Below are 22,439 nucleotides of genomic sequence, written 5' to 3' on the forward strand. Positions count from 1 at the left end.
GATCTCGGCTCACTGCAACCTCTGCCTCCTGGGTTCAAGCGATTCCCCTGCCTTGGCCTCCCAATGTGCTGGGATTACAGGCGTGAGCCATGGCACCCAGCCCCTCTGTCCTCCATTTCAAAATGCATCTTCCTTGTTCTCTCTCCTCTCCTTCCTGTCTCAGAGGAAGATCTGCTCCTGCTACGCTCTGGGCAGCCTCGTCCCCAGTGGCCCTGTGGGCCCTTGGTCATTGAAGTCTATGTTATGGCCTATCTTTTACCCTGAGTCACTCTCTCTGTTAACTTTCTCCCTGTGCTCTATAACCCTCCCTCATCTTTAAATGAATTCTCCTTCTTTGACCTTTGCATGTATTCTCCTCCTTTGAACTTTGCATGTATTCATTCATGCAATTAAAACAAGCACGTATTGCACAGTGATATCCAATTTGCCAGTTGCTAAAAGTCTGAACCTTGGCAGCTGAACGTGATCAGAAAAAAACATGACTGCTATGACTTGTCTCACTTTAAATTTGTGGTCATTAATCTTGAGCTACTATACAATCCGCTACCTTTCTCAAGTTCAATCATATTCTTTCTCTCTTAGATGACCACTTTTTACTTCTCTTCTCTCCTGAAACTTCCCATAACTCCTCATTCATTCTCTTCTCAGCTGACAACTTGGCTTCCTATTTCAGTGAAACATAGGAGCAATCAGATATGAACTTCTGGTCAGGCATGATAACTCATGCCTATAATCTCAGCACTTTGGGAGGCCAAGGCAGGAGGATTGCAGGTTAGGAGTTTGAGACTATCCTGGGCAACATGGTGTTGCCCAGGCTGTACTAAAATTTTTTTGAATCACCCAGACGTGTTGGCAAATAACTCTAGTCCCAGCTACTTGGGAGGCTGCAATGTAAGGATCACTTAAACCTGGGAAGCTGAGGCTGCAGTGAGCCGTCATCGTGCCACTGCACTCCAGCCCAGAATAAGAAAGAAATTCAAAGAATAAGAAAGAAAAGAAAGGAGAGAAGAGAAGAAAAGAGGAGAGGAGAGGAAAGGGAAGGAAAGAAGGAAGAGAGGGAGGGAGGGAGGGAAGAAGGAACGGAGGGAGGGAGGGAGGGAGGGAAAGAAAAACCAAGAGTGAAAATGGACTGGAGAAGAAGAAACCAGAGGAGCTGCTATGTCCACCAGCCTCTCTGCATGTCCTGGCCTCAGCCCTGCTGGGCTCTGGCACTGACCCCTCTCTGACCACCATGCTCCCCCACCAGCCTCTGCAGAACTAGTCTGACCCTGCTGATGTTCCCATGAGACAATGACCTGGGCGCCCCCTGCACCCTTCCAGGGTAATACAGCAGACCAAGAGCTCCCCAACCCTCCCCTGCCTGGAAGTCTGGCACTGCCCCAGCTGGGTTGCCAATTGATGGCACCACACTTTCAGTCTCCCAATGTGGGGTTCCAGGACCAGGCTGGGGCAGCAGAAAGTCCCCTTCTCTATATTGCCACCAGCTCAGGAGCCAGCTTACATGACACATTTGCTATTTGGCTAGGCCTGCTGAGCAGGGATTTTCTGTGCCAAGGAGGTGAATCTCGGGATATTTAGACAGAGGGGTGAAAGAAGCCTTCCAGGGCACACATGAGACATGGCAGGACTAGGCTGTCAGTTTTATTTTGTTTTGGAGACAAGGTCTTGCTCTGTTGCCCAGGCTGGAGTACAGTGGCATCATTATAGCTCACTGCAGCCTTGACCTGCTGGGCCCTCCAGCAATCCTCCTGCCTCGGCGTCTCGAGTAGCTGGGACTGCAGGTACACACCACCACACCCGGTTCATTTATTTTTATTTTTTGCAGGCACAAGATCTTACGATTATACCCAGATTGATCTTAAACTCTTGACCCCAAGTGACTCTCCTGGCTTGGCCTCCAAAAGCACTGAAATTACAGGAGTGAGCCACTGTGCTGGACCTAATCTGTCAGTTTTGAAGATTTGGACATGAACTCAGAGGGTCTTCATTTCAGAGGCATCTACCATGTGGCCCAGTGTTGAGATTCACTCGGGGTGGTTGGAAAATATTAAATATATATTAGGGAAAGTTATAGATTATATTCTCAAACCTTTTGGAAGGCCAAAAGGTTTTATTGGAGCAGGCCAAAGGTGGCCTGCTGGTCCACTCTGTTAAGTTGGGGAGAGATAGAGACGATCAAAGGCCTTACCCCACACCCATTTGCCTCCATTCAACTGTTCACTCAAGTTAATTTTGTGCTGGGTGGCCCACTCCTGGGAAGATCAAAGGGGAATTTCCTGCTAATAGCATTTACTCTGGGTCCCCGAACCTAAAGCTTTTGTCAGTCGTATAACCACAAGAGTGGTTAATTATCCACAAGAGTATTAACTTAGAACCTCTATTTTAAAATCTTGGGAACAAATCTATGACAGACAGAGGGTCTGGGTTGATTGGTTGCATTTCACCCTCTGAAAGCAGCCGACATCCATCCCTGGTTGAAACACCGTAATGGTGTGAGTGCATTCATTCATCTGTCGTTGAGTCAGGGTCTGCAGGTCAGACTTCCGCAGGCTGTAGACACACATCTCAGCCCAGCAGGGACCATCCTGAGGAAATGACTGGTACAGTCAGGAGCTGGCTGAAGACCCATCATTCCACACCGTCCAGCAGCCTGGGTGCCACCATCACAGGGCCCTCACTCTCGTCTCTGCAGCCTCAGCTCCCCCAGTGTTAAGGAGCAGAGCTGGTCTGCCCTGACAGCTGCCAAGGTACAGCAAACCTGTCTTGTTCCCTCTGGTTGCACAACTGGGATAAATGACCCAGGATGAAGAAACCACTGGCATCCAGGAACTTGTCTTAGACCCTTTTGTCGGGGAAATGACCTGCAGGGACTTTCACTAGGGACCACATCCAGCTTTTCTTCCCTCCCATGAGCCCAGCAGGGAAGGCTCAGTATAAATAGCAGCCACCTCTCCCTGGCAGCAGGGACCAGCAGCTCGGCTCCAGCACAGATCAGGTGAGGAGTATGCCAAGGAGTGATTTTTTTTGAACTTTATGTTTTCTCTTTCCCAAAAAGATTATCATTTCCTTTAAAAAAAAAAAAAAAACAGTCATCCTGGGGCCTATAGCCAGACCATTCTGAAGGTGTCTTAGCTCCTCTGATCTAGGGAGGTAAGCAGGATCAGGCCTGGTAGTACTTGGATGAGGGACCACCTGGGAATCCCAGGTGCTAAAGGCTTTAAGAATGAAAAATAGTGATCCCGCTTTGTGTTTATCCTGTGTGAGCTCTGTGCTGGGCAGAGGGAACCCATGGTCCATGGGTTGTGGGGAATTACAGGCTGCTTGAGGGAGTCTGGTCATAACTGCTGCCTTCCTCCATCAATGCCACATTGGCATCCTCTTACACAGTCAGGGCTGATGGGTTCAGAACCGAGGGCTTCTGGCGCTGAGTGAGGTCCTGTTACAAGGTTTCCTAGATGAGCCACTAAGATTCTAATAAGAGCCAGTGGAAATAACGAGGCTGTCATTAGAATGTAAGTCCCAAGGGAAGGTGTGGCGGTCTTGTAGGCGACTGCCTGACCTCTCCTTTCATTTCAGCACCATGAAGCTTCTCACGGGCCTGGTTTTCTGCTCTTTGGTTCTGGGTGTCCACAGCTGGTTTTCATTCATTGGCGAGGCTTTTGGTGGTAAGTATTCAGAAGGTATGCAGGATTTCTGAAGAGAAACACCACCCTGGACCTGATAAAATGGGGAAATGACATTTTCAGAAGGCTGCTTTTGAACCGGAGAGTTGCTAGTGTCTGCGTTGCTAAGGCCTGCCAAGAACTAGGGTTCTCTGGATTGCCCATCTCGGTCCTTCAGAGCTCCTAGAAATATCTCCTTTCCCCGTAGTGCAGGCTCTCAGGGTGTGTTCAGTGGATGGATCACGTTTCAGAAGCTGCTGCAAGGTTTATCAAAATCACATCTCCTGTGCCATAAGGGATGGGGGAATCCAGTAACAATGCACACGGGTACTTTTGTGCTTTCTTAAGGTTTGAGCTGCTGCCTTGGGTTGTGCTGCCCAATGTGCAGAATGTGCCAGGTGTCTGGGGAGCTGCCAAACAGATTAGAGGGTTGAGGATTATTGTCAGTCAGTTACTCAGACAAAAAACAATCATCCTTCCCAGGAGCAGCTGAGCTGTTTGTTTTGAGTATAAGATGCAAAATAAGGTCTGCAATTGGTGTAAAATAGCCCTCAGCACAAATCGCATAAGAGTTTCACTGAGGCTGTTGACACTTCTGTCTTCTTTCTCCTTCCTCCTTCAAGTTCCTAGTGGGATAATGTCCAGGGCCCTTTAGCCTCGCTCTGCCAGGGGCTCCCTTCCTGGTTTGTTCTGTTTCCTTTCCTTCCCCAGCCCTCTTGACAGGAGATGGGAACTGACGTGCAGCAAGCTCCCACAAGGACCAGAGCATTTTCACTTAATTTCAGAATGACTCTGTGAGACAGGCACCTTCCCCTCTTTGAAGGCGAGAAAGCTGAGGTTTAGAGCAGCTGAGGCTGATGCCCAGGGACTTACTGCCAGTTAGCCGATGGCAGAGCAAGGGTTTGAGCCCGGCTGTGGTTGAAGCCAGAGCTCTTGCCAGGTAGATGCCTCACCGATCACATCCCAGAGCTTGATGGTTATGAATCTCAGCCACTCCTTGGAGGCACTTGAACTACTCATGCCTGCAACTCCCCAACAGAGTCTGCAGGAACTGTTCTGGGGTGTGACCTGTGCATTGGAACTTTCAGTTTCTCTCTGGGTGATTAGAAAGTACAGCTGAGGCTCACATCTGTAATTCCAACACTTTGGGAGGCCAAGGTGGGTGAATCACTTGAGGTCATGAGTTCCTGAGCAGCCTGACCGAAATGGTGAAACCGTGTCTCTACTAAAAATACAAAAATTTAGCCAGGCATGGTGGCAGGCACGTGTAATCCCAGCTACTCAGGAGGCTGTGGTAGGAGAATCACCTGAACCCAGGAAGCAGAGGTTGCAGTGAACTGAGGTCGTGCCAGTGTGCTCCAACATGGGTGACAGCAAGAATTTGTCTAAAAAAAATAAATAAATAAAAAGAAGGTGCAGCCAAGGCTGAGCACCACTGCTCTACTGCTTCCTCAAGCCACCCACAGCATCAGTGCACTTATTGAGGGTCCGTTTAGGGACTTTTATGTTACCAACAGCCTCTGGAACTCAGGTCACAATACCGTGTGTTCCATTTGCAAGTACATATATGTTAGTAGGCAGGGCAGAAGTGCTCTGTGTCTGCCACCTTTCTCAGCATCAGTCTTTTTTGTCACCACCTCATTCATGTGCACTCCTGGATCTTATCCTAAGCAGCTTCGTCAGCGGACCTGGAGAAGCCAACTAGGATAAAGGAATGTGCTTCTCAACCCATGGTATCCAGGGCTGCTATGATCACAGGCTGAAAGCTTGAAGTCAACGGAAGATTGGTCCTTCTTTCATTCCTCTCTAAGGGGTTGTCAGAGTCTTTATGTTCTCCTGACGTCCCTTCTGCCTTTCCTTTCTTTTCCTTTCCAGGGGCTCGGGACATGTGGAGAGCCTACTCTGACATGAGAGAAGCCAATTACATCGGCGCAGACAAATACTTCCACGCTCGGGGGAACTATGACGCTGCCCAAAGGGGACCTGGGGGTGCCTGGGCTGCAAGAGTGATCAGGTAACTGAGCTTCTGGGATACCAGGGCTGGGTGAGCAGAGCTTGCCTGCCTTGAGCTGTCAGGAGGAAGACAAGCTCCTTGTAGAGAAGTTAGAGGTTGCGGCCCCTCCTGCTCTTGCCCTCTCTCTGCCTCTGTGCTCAGTGCGAGGGTCTGAGTGGATGGTGGGAGTGAGTGATTCCTCACTCTCTGTCTCTGGGTGCTGTTCATCCAGCCTAGTGGTGCCCAGCCTGGCTGAGTGGGGCCGTGCCCAGGCAGGGTCAGTGTTTTTACCCCTCCTTCCTTGGCCTTTCTGAGCAACTCCCAGAGCCCTGCCTTGCAGTGGGGAGAGTGGGAGGGTGAGCTGTCGCTCACCAGCCTGGTGATTAATCTCCTTCTGCGTGCCTGGACTACAGCGATGCCAGAGAAGATCTCCAGCAACTCTTTGGCCATGGTGCGGAGGACTCGCTGGCTGACCAGGCTGCCAACGAATGGGGCCGGAGTGGCAAAGACCCCAATCACTTCCGACCTGAAGGCCTGCCGGAGAAATACTGAGCTTCCTCTTCACTCTGCCCTCAGGAGACCTGGCTGTGAGCCCCCCAGGGCAGGGATACAAAGTGGGGAGAGGGGACACAATAAATGTCTAATAAATATTTAAGAGGTGGAATTTGTGGAAACTGTGTTATTCTTTGTTGTATAGACTGTCTGTTTGGTATAAAGGTGTGACCCTTCTGGGCAAAGGTGGAGCCTGGGTGTGTGGGAGGCAACTCCAGGGCACACAGGGCATCTTGGGCATGCCTAAGGCAAGGGCATAATGAGTTCTGTGGCCACCCCCACAGGATCCCAGGGGTTTCGGCAGCCTCCCATCCCTTACCCTACGTAAGCAGCTGCCCAGTGAGCTCGCAGGACCCCAGCCACATTCCCAGTGAGTTCAACTGCACCCCTGTAACATTTTGCTGGCACCTCAATGGGGAGCTCGTTGCTTGTCAGCTTTGGCTTGTGGCACCCAGCAAAAGCGTCCTGCCACCCAGTGGCTACAGCCACACACTCTCCAGCAAGATTTAAATCTCAGCCTTGTGAGGAGCCCTTTCCCAAAATTATTTCTGTGCTCTTTATCCCTTAGTAGCTAATCTCATCTTAGTCGTTCACAACTCTCTATGTTAAACTCTTCCTTTTCTATCTGTGGCTACATCAATCAATCGTCTCACACCGCTCACCCACCCCCTCACCCTGGTCATTCAGAGGCCTCGCCAGTCATTTTATTGCTATCTCCAGGCCTCTGTGTGCCCCGATCTCTTCACTGTCCAGTCAATTGTGCCCTGTCCTCTTCTCAACCTCCAGGCCTTGTCCTCAATGTCCTTTCCCTGAGGCTTTGGAAAGCCCCACCCCAGGAGTCCTGGAAGCTAATACATTAGTCTTACCAACACTAGCCCCTATTCCTAATCCCATTTTAAAATTTTATTTTCTCATTTTATTAATTATTTTTATGGGCATCACCCTGCTTCTAACTGACACAATTTTTAAAGTTTCTTTTTATTCTCCCTAAAGAATGGCTCTCCCATCAGTTTCCCTCATCTTTCTTTCCACTGACTTAGAATTCATGTCCAGACAAAAATTCCACTTCCTTGAAGAGCCTTCTCAGTAGCCACGAACCACACTTTGGGGCAGAGTTTGTGGCTCCCAAGCACTTTGTTCACGCCTGCTGGTTCATCTTTGCCCACTCCTCTCAGAACTGGTTCTGTTGTCAGTTCCCCTGCCGGACTGGAAACCCCTCTAACTAGCATTTGACCAGTTCACAAAAACACTGTCATTTCTATTGTCCTGTATAGCTCTTCACAAGATACATTAGTCTCACTCATTGTCATCTGACTGTGTTTATTGTTCGAAAGAGGAAGGGACTGCAGCAGGTAGACACGACACAACAGGAGCCTCAGTACAGGCACACACTGCTGGCAGTGCAAACTCTGCTGGGGTATGGAAGGCCAGTGAATAGTAACTAGAATGGCTGCCATCTTTTAAATTGCAACTGCAAGACTGTGTCCTTTACTTTACATGCTTTATCTGATTGACACTCCAGAGAAGCCTTTGATGTTCTCAGTTGGATAAACAGGTTTAGAGATACATACTCAGGACCTTCTCCAAAGTCACACATGTAACAGGTACAGAGCCAGGACCACAGCCTGGTTCATCTGACTCCAGAACCTGGGATACACGGAACAAGGTCAAGAGATTCAGCAGTGGAGACTCCCTCTCTTCTTCAGGAAGACAGGGAACATGGCAAGACCAGTGAATTCCATAAGCATGGGTCCCGGTCACACTTCATTTTTTGTAAAATTAGTTCCTTGATTAGAAGTAATGCCTTTGAGTCTCTTGTTATTGAGTAAGTGTGGATGTGCCATTCTCCCTAGTACCCCAGAGTGTAGTTGGAGGCTTGCCTAGAGACTAGAGGTTGAGGATCCTTCAGTAGTTGCTATACCAAGCCATAAGCCATGCTGCATCTGCAGGTAGGGTGAGGGAGCTCTGCTGAACAGATGTGGGAGACATCAGAGCAGAGGGAGAAGGAAGCAGGTCACGTGGGGAGAGAGAAGACTCAGCCTGCAATGATGACTGGGTATGTTCTGTTTCTTACCTAATGCACCCTCAACTTGGATAACAGACTAAGTCTGGGTGATAACGCCCCAAAGAATAGCAGCCTCTCCCACTGCATCTCCTTCCCACCTTCACCACCTTTCCACAATTCTTAGCATGGGTTCTCCTGAAAAGAAAGCAGAAACAAAGTCTTGTGTGCAGGTATTTTATTCAGTGAATGAACCTGGGGAGCAGGAGTGAGACAGTGGATAAAACAGCGAGGAGCAAGGCCAATACAGGGACACGTTATAGAGCTGGCCATGCATAAGAGTCACATAACTGATGCCACTGGGACCTTCAGAGGAACATCGTATAAGAAGTGTCTCAGTGCTCTCCATCAGGAATCCAAAAAGAAAGGCACCTAGCAACTGGCTTCCATCTCCCTTTGGTCAAGGGTGGCCCCACCCCTGCTAACTTTTCTGCATTTCTTGTCTAGGCACATGTGAGTGTCCAGCGGATCTACCTGGAGTAGGAAACAGAACGTCCACGGAGCAGACCCAAAGCAAGGTGCTGCCAGGTTGTACCTACATGAAATGAATCAAAGCCTGTGGTGGAACTCATCACTGTAGCAGTGGCTGGAGAAAGAAGAGGGGGCCAGAAGGTCTGAAGTAGTTGATAGGCTGCATCTGATACACAACGCAAAGCTTTGCTTTTTGAAAGTTAAGTCTGGACACAGCAAGTTCACTTGGGAACAAAGAAATGGATTGGATCTTAGACTGAGAATAAAAGAGACAAGAAGAAACTCTACTGGGTAGGGAAGCCAAGACGGGAAGAGGGGCAGGGCGGCTCGGAGAGATAGAGAAGTGTAAACCACATGGACTAAGGAAACCCACCATAACCCTTGCAGTCCCACACAGATGCCACTCCCAGGGGGATCATGATCTGGAGCACAGTGCTCCATAAGACACTGAAGGAATTTAGGGATGCTATGGGGCGGTAATAGGTTTAGGGACCTGGTGTCATTCCTAGCAATAAGATTGTAACACATTACATCATCTTTTGCTTAAAATAACTTGTTTTTGTTTTCTTACAACAAAGGCACTTTGTTAGAGGTTGGGGTAAAATGAGGGTAATATGATGGCCTTTATGGTTAGGGGATACAAGGAATATATGAATCTTATGCCCAATCAAACCCACAAGGTCCCCAGTGGAGATAAGTTCTGACGACAATGACCAGTACTCGATTGTTGGTTGGGGTTTGGTCCCAAACTTCAAAACAGAACTCTGGTTAAGTTGGGCTGCACTGCATGGTCTGGGCTAGAAGTCTAAGAGGTCTTCTTCCGGAGTCAGTCTCCAGCCCTTCAGATCAGTAAGGCCATTCCAGTCAGCATCCCCACGCCCCCAGCACTGGACGAAGCGAACCAGAGAGCATGAGCTTGGATTTGACCACCCAAAAAAAGCCTTGTAGGCTTTTTCCAAAATTTTTTCCAAAATTAGAAAAGGACGGAACAACTGTGCGACCTGCTCTCCTTCACTTCCTTTAGTTAGGGTAAGGCTAACTTGCTTTAACAAAGATACTCCAAAATACAGAATGTTAAAAAAATATCCAAATTTATGTCTCACTTAACAGCTTGTGATGAGTATTTCAGCTGCCGGGGACTTCAGCTCCATACTGTCTTTCAGGTTCCTTCCAAGTTGTTAGGTCTAACACACTTTAGACTGAGCCTTGCTACTCAAAGTGTGACCCACGGACCAGAGGCATCAGCATCACCTGGGATCTTGTCAGAAATGTGAAATCTTGGACTCTGCCCTAGATCTACTGTGGCAGTCAGGAGCACCTACCTAATTTGTAGGAACCACTGCAAAATAAAAATATGGGGACTTGTTGAGAAGCCAGAATGGGAAAAAAAAAAAATGTTGGGGACTTTGTTCATCAATTATTAAGAATTTCAAAACAGTGAAAGCAGAACATTAAACCAAGTGTGGGGTCTGCATAAGCTCAGGGTTCTGACAATTACACGGGCCTCATATCCATGTGAGGGGGACAGAATCCTGGCGAAATCATGTGTTGCTATTCGCTTGGGGTGGTGGGAAAATATTACGGAAAATACTTAGGGAAAGTTATAGATTACAGTCTCAAACCTTTTGGGAGGCCAAAAGGTTTTATTGGGGAAGACCGAAGGCAGCCGGCCAGTCCATTAAGTTAGAAAGAGACGGAGACCCATCAAAGGGCTTACCCCACACCCATTCATTTCCACTCACGTTAGCTTTGTGCTGGATGGGGAAGATCAAAGGGGAATTACCTGTTAATAACATTTACTCTGGGCCCTGGAACCTAAAGCTTTTGTCAGTTAGACCACTCAATCACTCGTCTAACCATGTTAATTATCCACAAGTGTGTTAACTTAGAACCTCTGTTGTAAAATCTTGGGGGAATAAATGTGTGGACAGACAGAGGGTCTGGGTTGATTGGTTGCATTTCACCCTCTGAAAGCAGCCAATGGCCATCCCTAGCCCACTTGAAACACTGTAATGGTGTGAGAGTGCACTCATTCATCCATCGTTGAGTCAGGGTCTGCAGGTCAGACTTCCACAGATGGGGAGCAACGTCTCAGGTGGTGACTGATCACCGTGAAGAAGGAAAGAAGAAACAGCAGATCTCCCGAGACCAGAAAGTAAAGAGGGCCGTGCAGTCAGGTCAGGTAAAGTAGAAGTAAGTCATCGGTATCCACTGGGAATTGCCAAGCTTGGCGAGGCATTGTTTCAGGTTAGGGCTTCAGCATGGGACAGCAGTTATCAGTGCAACAGAAACAGTATCAAGCTCCACTAAGAAACATAATTCAAACTGCTGTTTCCCAAGGCCCGTGGGCACGCTGGACGTAAAGCTCTGGGAACACGGGAGGAATTATGCACAGAGGCATCTAATAAATAGGAAAAGGGACAAAGGAAATGCTACAACTATAGGAAATTGTTTTAAGCAAGTGGCATTACAAAAGAAACTCTTAGCCTGCCCAGTAATTGATAATTGGCAAGAAAATCAGGTGTTTGTATATAAAAAGATAAGAAAAAGGCATTTCAGGCTAAAGACACGCAGCCAAGTGAAAGGGAAAAAAAGGGAGAAAAGGCTCCGCTGCAGCGAAGCTCCACCCAGGCTGGCAGCCGCAGCCCAGGCAGGAGGAGGGAGCAGAGCAGGCCGAAAGCAGCAAGCAGCAAGCAGCAGCTGGGCGGAGTCACACATGTGTCCCACAGTGAAATTTCATGTGTTCTTTGTATATGAGCAACATCCCAAACTGTAATTCTCTGCTAAGATTTAAGTAAAAGTTAAGGATTTGTAAAACCTTTTGCTAACATTAGCCACTGTTGTTATTCCAACCTTATTCTTAACGTAGCTCTTTTAAAATTCAAACTAAGTAAAGCAGTAATCTCTGAAGGGAGAGAAATTACAGCAAGCCCATGAATTAGTAGAAGCAATTAAAAGCCAGCCATATAGCCTTGCTCCTCACTGGAAAAGAATTTCCTGACTGATAAGTTGCAAAACCTGTTTTCTATCTTAAAAGCAGCACTATTAGCACAAGCCTTATTTACCCTTAATTTTGTAAATTTAGATGATAAATTTCAATCAGCTATTTAAAAAAGGCCCACAAATAAGTTAAAGAGCAATTAAAAACTAAGTATGTAAAACCACTCATTATCCTTTAAAGGAAAACTTTAAGCCAAGTTAAATAATAATTATTGAATTAAGAAGTAAAAATGTTGTGCCCATTTCTCAAAAGGTAAAAGAAATTTGTATGCGAGTGTGGTGAAAACACATGCACGAAAGATGGATTAAAGATAGTCTTTGCTCAACTAGTAAATCATTGTTTTCAGAACAGTTTGCTAATTTAAAGTCCATAAACTTGGTCAGCCTGAAAACTCCATGGCAAGGTTTAAGCTATGCTGCCTATAACTTTAATCACATGGTTAAAGTATATTCTTTGAGTCTTTGCTTCTAGAGATATTTTCAAATTTCCTTTTAAACTTCATGTTACCAATTTCAGCTTGCCATTTGAACGATTACTGCAGTCAATTGTTAAGTTAATCCTAATATCATCAAGATTCCTTTGAGGAAAAAACAATTTAAAGTAGTATTGCCCTTCTCCGTACCTAATGCTTTAACATTGTTTGCTGAATAGGTCAAGTAAACAAAGAAAATCTAAAGTCTGGTAAAAACCATGTAATTCAATCACCCAATCTAAGTTTACTAGCAGTTAAAGAGTTGAAATTAAAGCTGTGATACTAGCATTAAAAACTTTCTCTGCTCAGCTTATAAATATAGTAAGTAAGTTGGCTTCCTCAGTTTATCTACTACAAAATCTTAAAGCAGCTTTAAGTCTATAGCTCACTGCCTGGCCTATTAGTTTACGGCAATGGACAAGCAGGCTTACCAGTGATAACATCACTGCTTAACCAACACACACAGAAACAGAAAAATCAAAAAGAGAAATAGAAAGAAAGAATCAGTAAGAGACAGAGAAAAAGAAAGAGGTAAGGAAGGTTGTAAAACAAAGTCAAAAGATGTTAAGGCATGTCCAAGTTGTCAGTGAAAGTTGTGAAAAATGTTATAAAAGGGAATTTATGCAAGTAGGTTGTATAAATTTTGTTTTAAAGGTTTAAGCAAGTTTTAAAACATTAATTGTAAAAGGAATTCTGTGTGTAAACATATTGGTTAAAAGTTAAAGAAATATCCAGTTTTTCTGTAAACTGGCAACGTTTTTCTTAAAGCACTAACCTGTTCTTTTACAAAAATTATAAAAAGTCTCTCAGCACAGACAAAACTACTAGAATTTCCAGCATACCAGCACCAGCCAAAAAACTGCATGCTCGTTAAAGGATGGAAAGAAGTAAAAACCCAAGCCAGCCTGAGAGAAACCCTGCAGCACGATGCAGCATTCTTAGACCACATAAGCCCCAAACTTCACCTGAGGAATGCTGAAGAGGACAACGCAAAAAGCTAAGTGAATCCTGCTTAGGATTTGTTTTTTATTCTTTCACTTTGCTTGCAACCTGTGCTTGCTACACTCTATCAAGCTCATCTTCTAATCCACAATTTTTCTGCTCTGTAACTTAAACTAACATCCCCTTCACAGCCTTTAACAAGGCAACTGCTTAACTAAAAAGGATTAACATGCCTCTCGTAAAGTTTCTCATTAATGTCATATAGTAAGCTGAAATGCCAAGTAATACTATAGGTCGAATATAAAAGATTCATAGTTATACTTCTAGCTTCTATACTCCCAGCCATGGTCATCCTGGCAACAGCCAGCGTTGCAGTGGCACTATTACTGAGTCAGTACAAACAGCTGCTTTTGTGGATAATCTGGTCAAAAATATGGAAAGGTGTGCAAAATCCTCTCTCCTGGTTAGACCCCCATTCCTGCAAGTCACTCTTTAACTGGAAACAACTGTTGCTAATTGTAGTCATAATTGTCTTATGTTATTTATTAATCCTAGGATGCAAAGCTGGAATGAAAGCAATGACCGAATCACCTGACAGACCCATAGCTGAACCAATCACTGGCTGGCAGACAGCAAAGCCTGATAGTGTTGAAAACAAGGGGAAATTTTGCTGTTCACTCGGGGTGGAAGCAAAATATTATGGAAAATAGGGAAAGTTATATAGTCTCAAACCTTTTGGAAAGCTGAAAGGTTTTATTGCCTCAGGCCTAAGGCAGCCATTCAGTCCAGTAAGTTAGAAAGAGGTAGAGACCCATCAAAAGGCTTACCCCACACCCATTCATCTCTACTCTGTTTACTCATGTTAACTTTGTGCTGGATGGGGAAGATCAAAGGGGGAATTACCTGTTGATAGCATTTACTCTGGGCCCCTGAACCTAAAGCTTTTGTCAGTCGTATAACCACTCTTTTAACCATGTTAATTATCCACAAGTGTGTTAACTTAGAACCTCTGTTGTAAAATCTTGGGGGAATAAATGTGTGGACAGACAGAGGGTCTGGGTTGATTGGTTGCATTTTGCCCTCTGAAAGTAGCCAATGGCCATCCCTAGCCCACTTGAAACACAGTAATGGTGTGAGAGTGCATTCATTCATCCTGAGTCAGGGTCTGCAGGTCAGACTTCCGCAGACGATGAGTGACGTCTCACAGGTGGGCAACAGGTGAAAAGCCACACCAAGGGTGAGCAGGAACATATGCAGATAGGGCAAAGTGCAGAATGTACGCAAGGAACAGAAGACCCAGGATGAGAGACAAACGTCGGCTCTAAAACTGAGTAAAAGTTTGGAAACGGATCACATAGGGCCTTAAATGTCAAACCCAAAGGTTTGGGCTGTACTCTGAAAACAGAGGGGAGCTGCTGATCATTTCTGAGGGAAGTAGCCTGACTGTCCCCCAAGAGGACAAAGATCCTGGCAGTGCATCTGCAATTAACTTCCCTTAAGAGCAAGCTAAATGCTCTTTCTCAGCGGCTGTGGTGCATCTATACATGAGGATGACTCTATATCTAAATCTCAGAACAGTGTGGGGGTGGGTGGCAAGTTGAAGGAGGTTAAATTAGTACATTGAGTCTGGGCACAGTAGCTCAAGCCTGTAATCCCAGCACTTAGGGAGGCTGAGGCGGGCAGATCACTTGAGGTCAGGAGTTTGAGACCAGCCTGGCCAACATCGTGAAACCCGTCTCTACTAAAAATACAAAAATTAGCCATGCGTGGTGGCACACACCTGTAATCCCAGCTACTCAGGAGGCTGAGGCAGGAGAATTCCTTGAAACCAAGAAGTTGCAGTGAACTGAGATTGTCACTGCACTCTAACCTGGGCAACAGAGTGAGACTCCAACTCAAAAATAAAATAAAAATAAATTCATCCCTTGATCTATAGATTTCAGGTTTGGAATAGGATAGCAATTGTTTTGTTTCGTTTTGTTTTGAGATGCAGTCTTACTCTGTCACCCAGGCTGGAGTGCAGTGGTGTGATCTCAGCTCACTGTAACCTCTGCCTCTCAGGTTCAAGCGATTCTCCTGCCTCAGCCTCCCAAGTAGCTGGGACTACAGGCGTGCACCACCATGCCCAGCAAACTGGGTTTTGTTATTGTCGTTCATGTTTTTTTTTGACAGTCTCTATGTGTTGTTGCCCAGGCTGGAGTGCAGTGGTGCGATCTCAGCTCACTGCAACCTCCTGGGTTCAAGTGATCCTCCTGCCTCAGCCTCCCTAGTAGCTGGGATCACAGGCATGTCACCACGCCGAGCTAATTTTGTATTTTTTGTAGAGATGGTGTTTCACCATTTTGGCCAGGCTGGTCTCTTAACTCCTGACCTCAGGTAATCTGCCCACCTCAGCCTCCCAAAGTGCTGTGATTACAGGCATGAGCCACTGCACCCGGCCAGCAATTGTATTTTTATAACAAGCTCCTGTCGTGATTCTGATGTGTAGCCAGGTTTGTGAATCCCTTGACTGGGTGATATCTAAAATTGTTTACATTTATTGTGCTGAGATGAACTGGTGGTAGTGATGGGATATCAGTGGTTAGAGGTGAAGAGAGGAAGGTCACTTAAGACTGCTGCAATGGTCTAGGCAAGAAGTAATGAGAATGTGGGCTGGTGGCCAGAGATTATGGGAAAAAAATGACTCATGGAAAACACCAGTAAAGCAGAATTGAGAGAATGTACCTAGTAATTAGAAGTGAAGGTAGAGGAGGAGGAAGAGGCAAGGGTGACTACTACAAGATTTTGAGCCTTGACCAGGGCAGTCACAAATTTAACGCAGACCAGGAAATTATTAATTTCAATTTTCGCCTTCCCACTCTCTCTAGCTCATGTAAACCCGGTATCGATGGGTCTGATAACTACTAGGTGAAACAATGACATCCCAAACCCTTCTCACAACAGCTAACATTATTACCTATACACTATGTCACAGGCACTGTGCCCTACATTTCAATCTCCTTTAATTCTCACTAATGGGTGGCTCTAACACCTCACTCTTTGTGCCATTCATTATCTCACCTAATTCTCGAACTACCCTGAATCAGAGTTACTATCATCCCAATTTTACAGATGACAAGACTAAAACTTAGAGAAACAAAGGAACTTCCCAAGGTCACTAAGCAGAAAAGAGAGCAGATATTCAAACCTAGGCAGTCAGCCTCAGAACACAAGCTCTCAGCCACTATGCTTGTAAAACAGTGGTCAGAGCTGGAAACAAAAGCGAAAGTGAGGCAACCATGCATCACAATCTACCTAGAACTTTCAGGCAAGTGAAAGAAAGACACAAGTTCTATTTTGAAACACTGCCTAATACCCAAATAGACTGTGTAAGTTTAAATGCTTAACTGAGGGGGATTTTTTTTTCATCTAGCCCAATAAGTCATGAAGGTGATTTTTGTTTGCCTTAGAAAATAAATTCAACGGACATGATTTATTTTTGTTATACTAGAAATTTCTCTCTGTACTCTTTATCGATCGAGAATTGCTGTGCCTTGTGAAAGTCTGTCAGGAAATGATTGCACAATTGTGCCAGTTCATGCTGTCTGCTTGTCAAGCGATTTCCTATAGGCCTTCTTGTATCACTGTGCTGACGTAGAGCAGGGGCTCTCATCCTTATCTCGGTATAGACTCACATTTCAACATAATCCAATACAGCCAAAAGGCAAATTACCCTAGTGGGAGGGTTTTCCATACTTCCCAGAATTCTAGGCAGCTTTGTGAAGCCTCCTTTCCCTGACAATCTCTTTAACCCATAAGGTTGATCATATCTAGGTGTCATGTGTAAGTATAACAATGATGTATTCATGTTCTCTAGTTGTGTTACAAATGAAAAGATTTGAATTGTTCAGTGCATCCAACACTTTACTTACTCCACACCTTTCTGCAAAATGCTCCAAATAAACCTCCTGTCTACATTCTGTTCAAATGAAAATTTTAGTCATACTTTACATTTATTATTAATAAAACATGCTATGTTAATGTACAGGAGCCTGACAAATGACAATCTACTTATATAATTTAAATAATACAAATGCTTGCTGCAGTCCTTATTAGTACACAGCTTTGTTATGGCTTCTTAAAAATAATTTTAAAAAATGCATGACTCTTGTGGGCTACTCTGTTTAGGAAAGATTAAAGATAACACATTTCTAAGAATCAATTAGTCAGTTGTATATAGGTTCAGATTAGAAAATATTAAATAAATACAGGGAAAAATATTTTAAATTAGCTTAATTTAGATATGAAAACATTTATTTATTTTTGAGACAAGGGCTCTGTCACCCAGGCTGGAGTGCAGTGGCACAAACACACTGCAGCCTGGACCTCCTCGCCTCAAGTACCTCCCAACTCAGCCTCTTGAGTAGCTGGGACTAACGGTACACACCACTATACCTAGCTAATTTTTAAATTTTTGGTACAGGTGAGCTCTCACTATGTTGCTCAGGTTTGTCTTGAACTCCAGGCCTCACATGATCCTTCCATCTTGATCTTCCAAAGAGTTGGGATTAAATGCCTCAGCCACTGCACCTGGTCCCATTTTACTTAAATATCTAATTCAAATCTTCAGTGTTCTACTTATTTGGTGTGTTAATTCCATTATACAAGGTCTTATTTCAGTAATTTCCAGATTGTACCAGATAAGATACAAAAAAATTCAACTCCAGTCAATAATATTATCTGTCTTCATGTGACCAGGATGAAAAGCTTCTGCTGCCCACATGGAAGCCACAGTAAGAAAAGAATCTCCCTAATCCACTAGCAACAAGCAATTAATACTGTAGTTCAGAATAATACTAGGATGTTCACATTCTAATTCCAGCAAACAAGGACTGACTGTTTTCAAAATCCAACTTTGGTTAAGAAATGCGGAGTAAAACTTTGGTTAAGGAATGCTGAGGTCACGGATAAAGCGTCACAGATGCCGATGCCAAGGGTACAGATACTGACAAAAGTAGCCCCAATAAGGTGGCAGGATTTGGGTGTGGCGTCTTTCTTTCAATAACAAAAGCATTCAGAAGGTCCAGGAGCATGATTTAGTTTTTCTCAAAATGTCATGACATCCTGCTGAATCTTCTCCCACTAGGCCTGCTGGGACCAGAGAAACCGATCACATTTTTCAAGCATGTTTTGTATCAAGGCCCTGAAATCCCAAAGAAAAGAAACAAGCAAATTTAGTTGTCACTGTTCATTTTCACAGAAAACTTAAAAACCTACAGAGTCTTGGGGGATTCAAAAAGTTGACTGATTCTGTGCATCAAAAGACACAAATCCACACAGTGAAAAAGCAACCTACAGAATGGAAGAAAATATTTGCAAATCATATATCTGATAAAGGGTTAATATCCAGAATATCAGAGAACTCTTTCAGCAACATCTACAACAAAAACACCCAACCCAATTCAAAATGGGTAAAGGACTTGAATAGGTATAAGCATATGAAAAGATGCTCAACATCTCTCTAATCACTAGAAAAATGCAAATCAAAACCACAAGGAGAGAGTACCTGACACCCATTGGGAGAGCTACTATGTAACAAAAAACAACAGAAAATGACAAGTGTGGGGCTAGGACATGAAAAAACTGGAAGCTTTGTGCACTGCTGGCAGGAAAATAAAATGGTGCAGTCTCTACAAGACAGTATGGTAGTTCCTCAAAAATTAAAAATAGAATTACCATATGATTCAAGAATTCCGCTTTGAGGTATATACCCAAAATAACTGAAAACAGTGTCTGGAAGACATATTTATATACTCATATTCACAGAGGCATTATTCACAACAGCCAGGAAGTAGAAGCAACTCAAGTGTCGGTCAACAGATGAATAGATAAACAAAACGTGGCATATATATACAATGGAATATTATTCAGCCTTAAGAAGGAAGGAAATCCTGACACATGCTACAACATGAATTAACCTTGAGGATGCTATGCTCATTGAAATAGGCCAGTCATAAAAGGACAAATGTATTAATTCCACTGAGCTAAGGTATTTAGAATAGTCAAATTAAGCCGGGCGCGGTGGCTCAAGCCTGTAATCCCAGCACTTTGGGAGGCCGAGGCGGGTGGATCACGAGGTCAAGAGATGGAGACCATCCTGGTCAACATGGTGAAACCCCGTCTCTACTAAAAATACAAAAAATCAGCTGGGCGTGGTGGCGCGTGCCTATAATCCCAGCTACTCAGGAGGCTGAGGCAGGAGAATTGCCTGAACCCAGAAGGCGGAGGTTGTGGTGAGCTGAGATCGCGCCATTGCACTCCAGCCTGGGTAACAAGAGCGAAACTCCGTCCCAAAAAAAAAAAAAAAAAAGAATAGTCAAATTAATAAAAACAGAAAGCAGAATTGTGGTTGCTAGGGGCTAGGTAGAGGAAATAAATGTTGTTTAATTGGTGTGGAGTTTCAGTTTTGCAAAATGAAAAAGTTCTAGAGACTGAATGCAAAACCATGTGAATACAGTTAATACCACTGAGCTAACATTTTAAAATTGTTAAGATAATAAATTTTATGTGTATTATACCACAATTTAAAAAAAAAAGACTGAGGCATTAGGTATCTGGTACTAGTAATATTTTTTTTTCCAGACAAAGTTTCACTCCTGTTGCCCAGGCTGGAGTGCAATGGCACGATCTCAGCTCACTGCAACCCCTGCCTGCCAGGTTCAAGCGATTCTCCTGCCTCAGTCTCCCAAGTAGCTGAGATTTACAGATGTTTACCACCACACCTGGGAATTTTTTTGTATTTTTTTTTTAGTAGAGACGGGGTTTCACCATATTGGTCAGGCTGGTCTTGAACTCCTGACCTTGGGTGATCCACCCACCTCAGCCTCCCAAATTGCTGGGATTACAGACGTGAGCCACTACACCCAACCAGGTACCAGTAATATTTTTAAAGAATCAAGGATACATCAGATGATTCAGGTTAATCTGAACAGCATCCTGGTCAGAACTGTGAATGAAATATTACTTTAGCCTCTTCCCTTAATTACCAGATCAATATCAGTCCCCTCATGTTAGTGACGGGTCGGAACTAGGTGATCTCCACATCTACCTCTGAAAGTCTGTGGTGTTCTACCTTCTCCAAACACCATGCAGAGCGCAGGACAAACTGGTATTACCTCTGCCTTTTCTCGGCAATCCTCAGGATATCACAGGTTCTGGTAAACTTCTCTGACAACTCAAGGGCGAGACCACATTCCTGTAGCAGTGACCAAGCCCGATCTGGGCCCATGGACTTAGCTAACAGAAGTGCCACGTTCTCCACATTGATGGGGGAAGGCCCATCACCGAGGCTCCCATTTAGTGGCTCCTGCGGGCCTGGCTTCGTGCTCTTGCTCTGTATGAGATGAAGGAGAAGCTTCCATTCCTCCATAGTCTCTGGGATCCAACCTAAACACACACAGGGAAATTACGTTGGTTTTGACCACTCTTAGCACACTGACTGGATACAGGAGATAGTCAAAACTGAAAATGTTTAATACCAAAACATAAAAATATCTAAGAACAGAATTGCATCATCCTAATACAATTTGTTTTCTGAAAATCTGTTGTATAAATTCTTCATGATAAAGAGAAGCCACAAAATTAACTTTAATTTTTTTAAAGAGAGACAGGGTCTCGCTATGTTGCTCAAGCTGGTGTTGAACTCCTGAGCTCAAGCAATCCTCCCATCTCAGCCTCCCAAAGTGCTGGGATTATAGGCATGAATTACCGCACCCAGGCAGCTTCAGAATTCTTTCAACCACTCAGTAATTGCCCATGGCATAGCCTATGCTAGGCACTGGATATGTAATGATGAACAAAAGAGACACAATCCCTGTACTCTTGTGGAGCTTACAGTCTATTATAGGAGACAAAACTTAAATATGTCAGTATATACTTATAAACTATGCTAAGCACTATGAAAAAAATGAACAAGGAAGCATTATGAGAGAATGGCTGACTGCCTGGAAGATCTGAGAAGGGCTCTATGAGGAAGTGACATTGAACAGAAAGCTAAAAGATGAGACAAGCTTAGCCGGCATGTGCATGGCGCCCATATAATGTGAAAACCTGGAGTAGGGGGCCGTCAGAAATAAAGAGGCCTGCATTTCTGATAAAGGAAGCATAGAAGACAACGTGACACAGGAAAGAACTTGATGAATCCAACAAATTTTTCTTTTTTTTTTTTTTTTGAGACCAAGTCTTGCCCTGTCACCTAGGCTGGAGTGCACTGGTGCAATCTCAGCTCACTGCAACCTCCACCTCCCAGGTTCAAGCAATCCTCCTGCCTCAGCCTCTCCAGTAGCTGGGATTACAGGCAGGCGCCTCCATGCCCAGCTAATTTTTGTATTTTTAGTAGAGACAGGGTTTCATCATGTTGGCCAGGCTGGTCTCAAACTCCTGACCTCAGGTGATCCACCCACCTCAGCCTCCCAAAGTGCTGGAATTACAGGCCTGAGCCACCACAACTGACCAGAATCATCTTTAATTAATAGGATTCTTTTTTTAAAAAAGGCAACATGAAGCAGTAAAAAGAGCCTGAGCACAAATTTTGAAGGAAGACCTTGGTCTGAACCCGAGCTCCAGTATTTACCTTTAGTAGCTGTGTGACTTTGGGCCAATTAACTGACCTTTCTGTACCTCAGTTATCTGGAAAGTGGAATAGTAACTATTCCCAGAGTTTGTTATCTCATTGAAAATAACATATGGAAAGCACATGGTATAGTGCCTAACATATAGTAGGCACTTATGAAATAGAAAAGTTGCCTGTAGTTTATTCTTAATTATGATTTCATAAAATATCAAGGGCTACAGATAAAAAAAAAAACTCCACAAATGTGACAACTAAGTAGAATTATATATTAAATATGATCATTGAAAGGTTTACCAAATTTCTTTGTTGAGAAGTCTGGAGTAACTTCTAAAACATTACAACCAAGAGTAACCCAGTTAGGATTGACATACCATTGTCCCCTTCCATCAGGCTCATATCATTCAGATACACAATATTGGTGAAAGCCTCTCTTCTTCTCTCCAGCTCCAAACAGAGAGTTAGATATCCAGGCCAGAAACTTTAAAGAGACCAAAGTTGAAGAAAGGAACAAAAGGCAGTGAATTTATCTAGAGCTGTGCTGTCCAATACAGTAGATACAGCCACACGTGGCTATTTCAATTTAAATTCATTAAAAGTAAATAACAGCCGGGCACGGTGGCTCACGCCTATAATCCCAGCACTTTGGGAGGCCGAGGCGGGTGGATCACGAGGT

At 44.5% G+C, this 22,439-nt stretch overlaps 2 protein-coding genes across 10 annotated transcripts in view; one reads left to right on the forward strand and one right to left on the reverse strand.

Moving 5' to 3' along the window:
* Positions 1-2,888: 2,888 nt before the first annotated feature.
* Positions 2,889-6,319, forward strand: LOC116525198 (serum amyloid A-1 protein). 3 transcript variants are annotated; one of them, XM_032240916.1, is made up of 5 exons: positions 2,930-2,995; positions 3,090-3,150; positions 3,577-3,665; positions 5,538-5,676; positions 6,069-6,319. In XM_032240916.1, the coding sequence occupies exons 3-5, from the start codon at positions 3,581-3,583 to the stop codon at positions 6,205-6,207; spliced, it is 363 nt and encodes a 120-aa protein (XP_032096807.1). In that variant the 5' UTR covers positions 2,930-2,995; positions 3,090-3,150; positions 3,577-3,580; the 3' UTR covers positions 6,208-6,319. The 3 variants fall into 3 exon arrangements, with proteins under 3 accessions (XP_032096808.1, XP_032096806.1, XP_032096807.1); XM_032240915.1 differs by lacking the exon at positions 3,090-3,150 and having other exon boundaries at positions 2,890-2,995; XM_032240917.1 differs by lacking the exons at positions 3,090-3,150; positions 6,069-6,319 and having other exon boundaries at positions 2,889-2,995; positions 5,538-5,680.
* An 11,282-nt stretch (positions 6,320-17,601) lies between these two features.
* HPS5 (HPS5 biogenesis of lysosomal organelles complex 2 subunit 2) overlaps positions 17,602-22,439 on the reverse strand; it is a 43,573-nt gene continuing 38,735 nt past the window's right edge. For 5 of the 7 annotated variants that reach the window (XM_032240921.1, XM_032240923.1, XM_032240919.1 and 2 more), the window contains 3 exons: positions 22,138-22,244; positions 20,310-20,580; positions 17,862-18,337 (listed from right to left, as the gene is read on the reverse strand). In XM_032240921.1, coding sequence (XP_032096812.1) covers positions 18,277-18,337; positions 20,310-20,580; positions 22,138-22,244 — 439 coding nt within the window. In that variant the 3' untranslated portion in view covers positions 17,862-18,276. Of the gene's footprint in view, positions 18,338-20,309; positions 20,581-22,137; positions 22,245-22,439 lie in introns of all 7 variants that reach the window. The other 2 variants (XM_032240918.1, XR_004257616.1) reach the window with 2 other exon arrangements.

The sequence above is a fragment of the Sapajus apella genome, unplaced genomic scaffold (genome assembly GCF_009761245.1).
Source record: "Sapajus apella isolate SASKATOON/1434 unplaced genomic scaffold, GSC_monkey_1.0 scaffold47, whole genome shotgun sequence".
Lineage (NCBI taxonomy): Eukaryota > Metazoa > Chordata > Mammalia > Primates > Cebidae > Sapajus > Sapajus apella.

Bases quoted from the DNA above. Each gene is read 5' to 3' on its own strand.
- LOC116525198 (XM_032240915.1), top strand. From the start codon at position 3,581: ATGAAGCTTCTCACGGGCCTGGTTTTCTGCTCTTTGGTTCTGGGTGTC. The intron at 3,666-5,537 runs GTAAGTATTCAG...TTTCCTTTCCAG, and splicing joins CATTGGCGAGGCTTTTGGTG to GGGCTCGGGACATGTGGAGA. The intron at 5,677-6,068 runs GTAACTGAGCTT...CCTGGACTACAG, and splicing joins TGGGCTGCAAGAGTGATCAG to CGATGCCAGAGAAGATCTCC.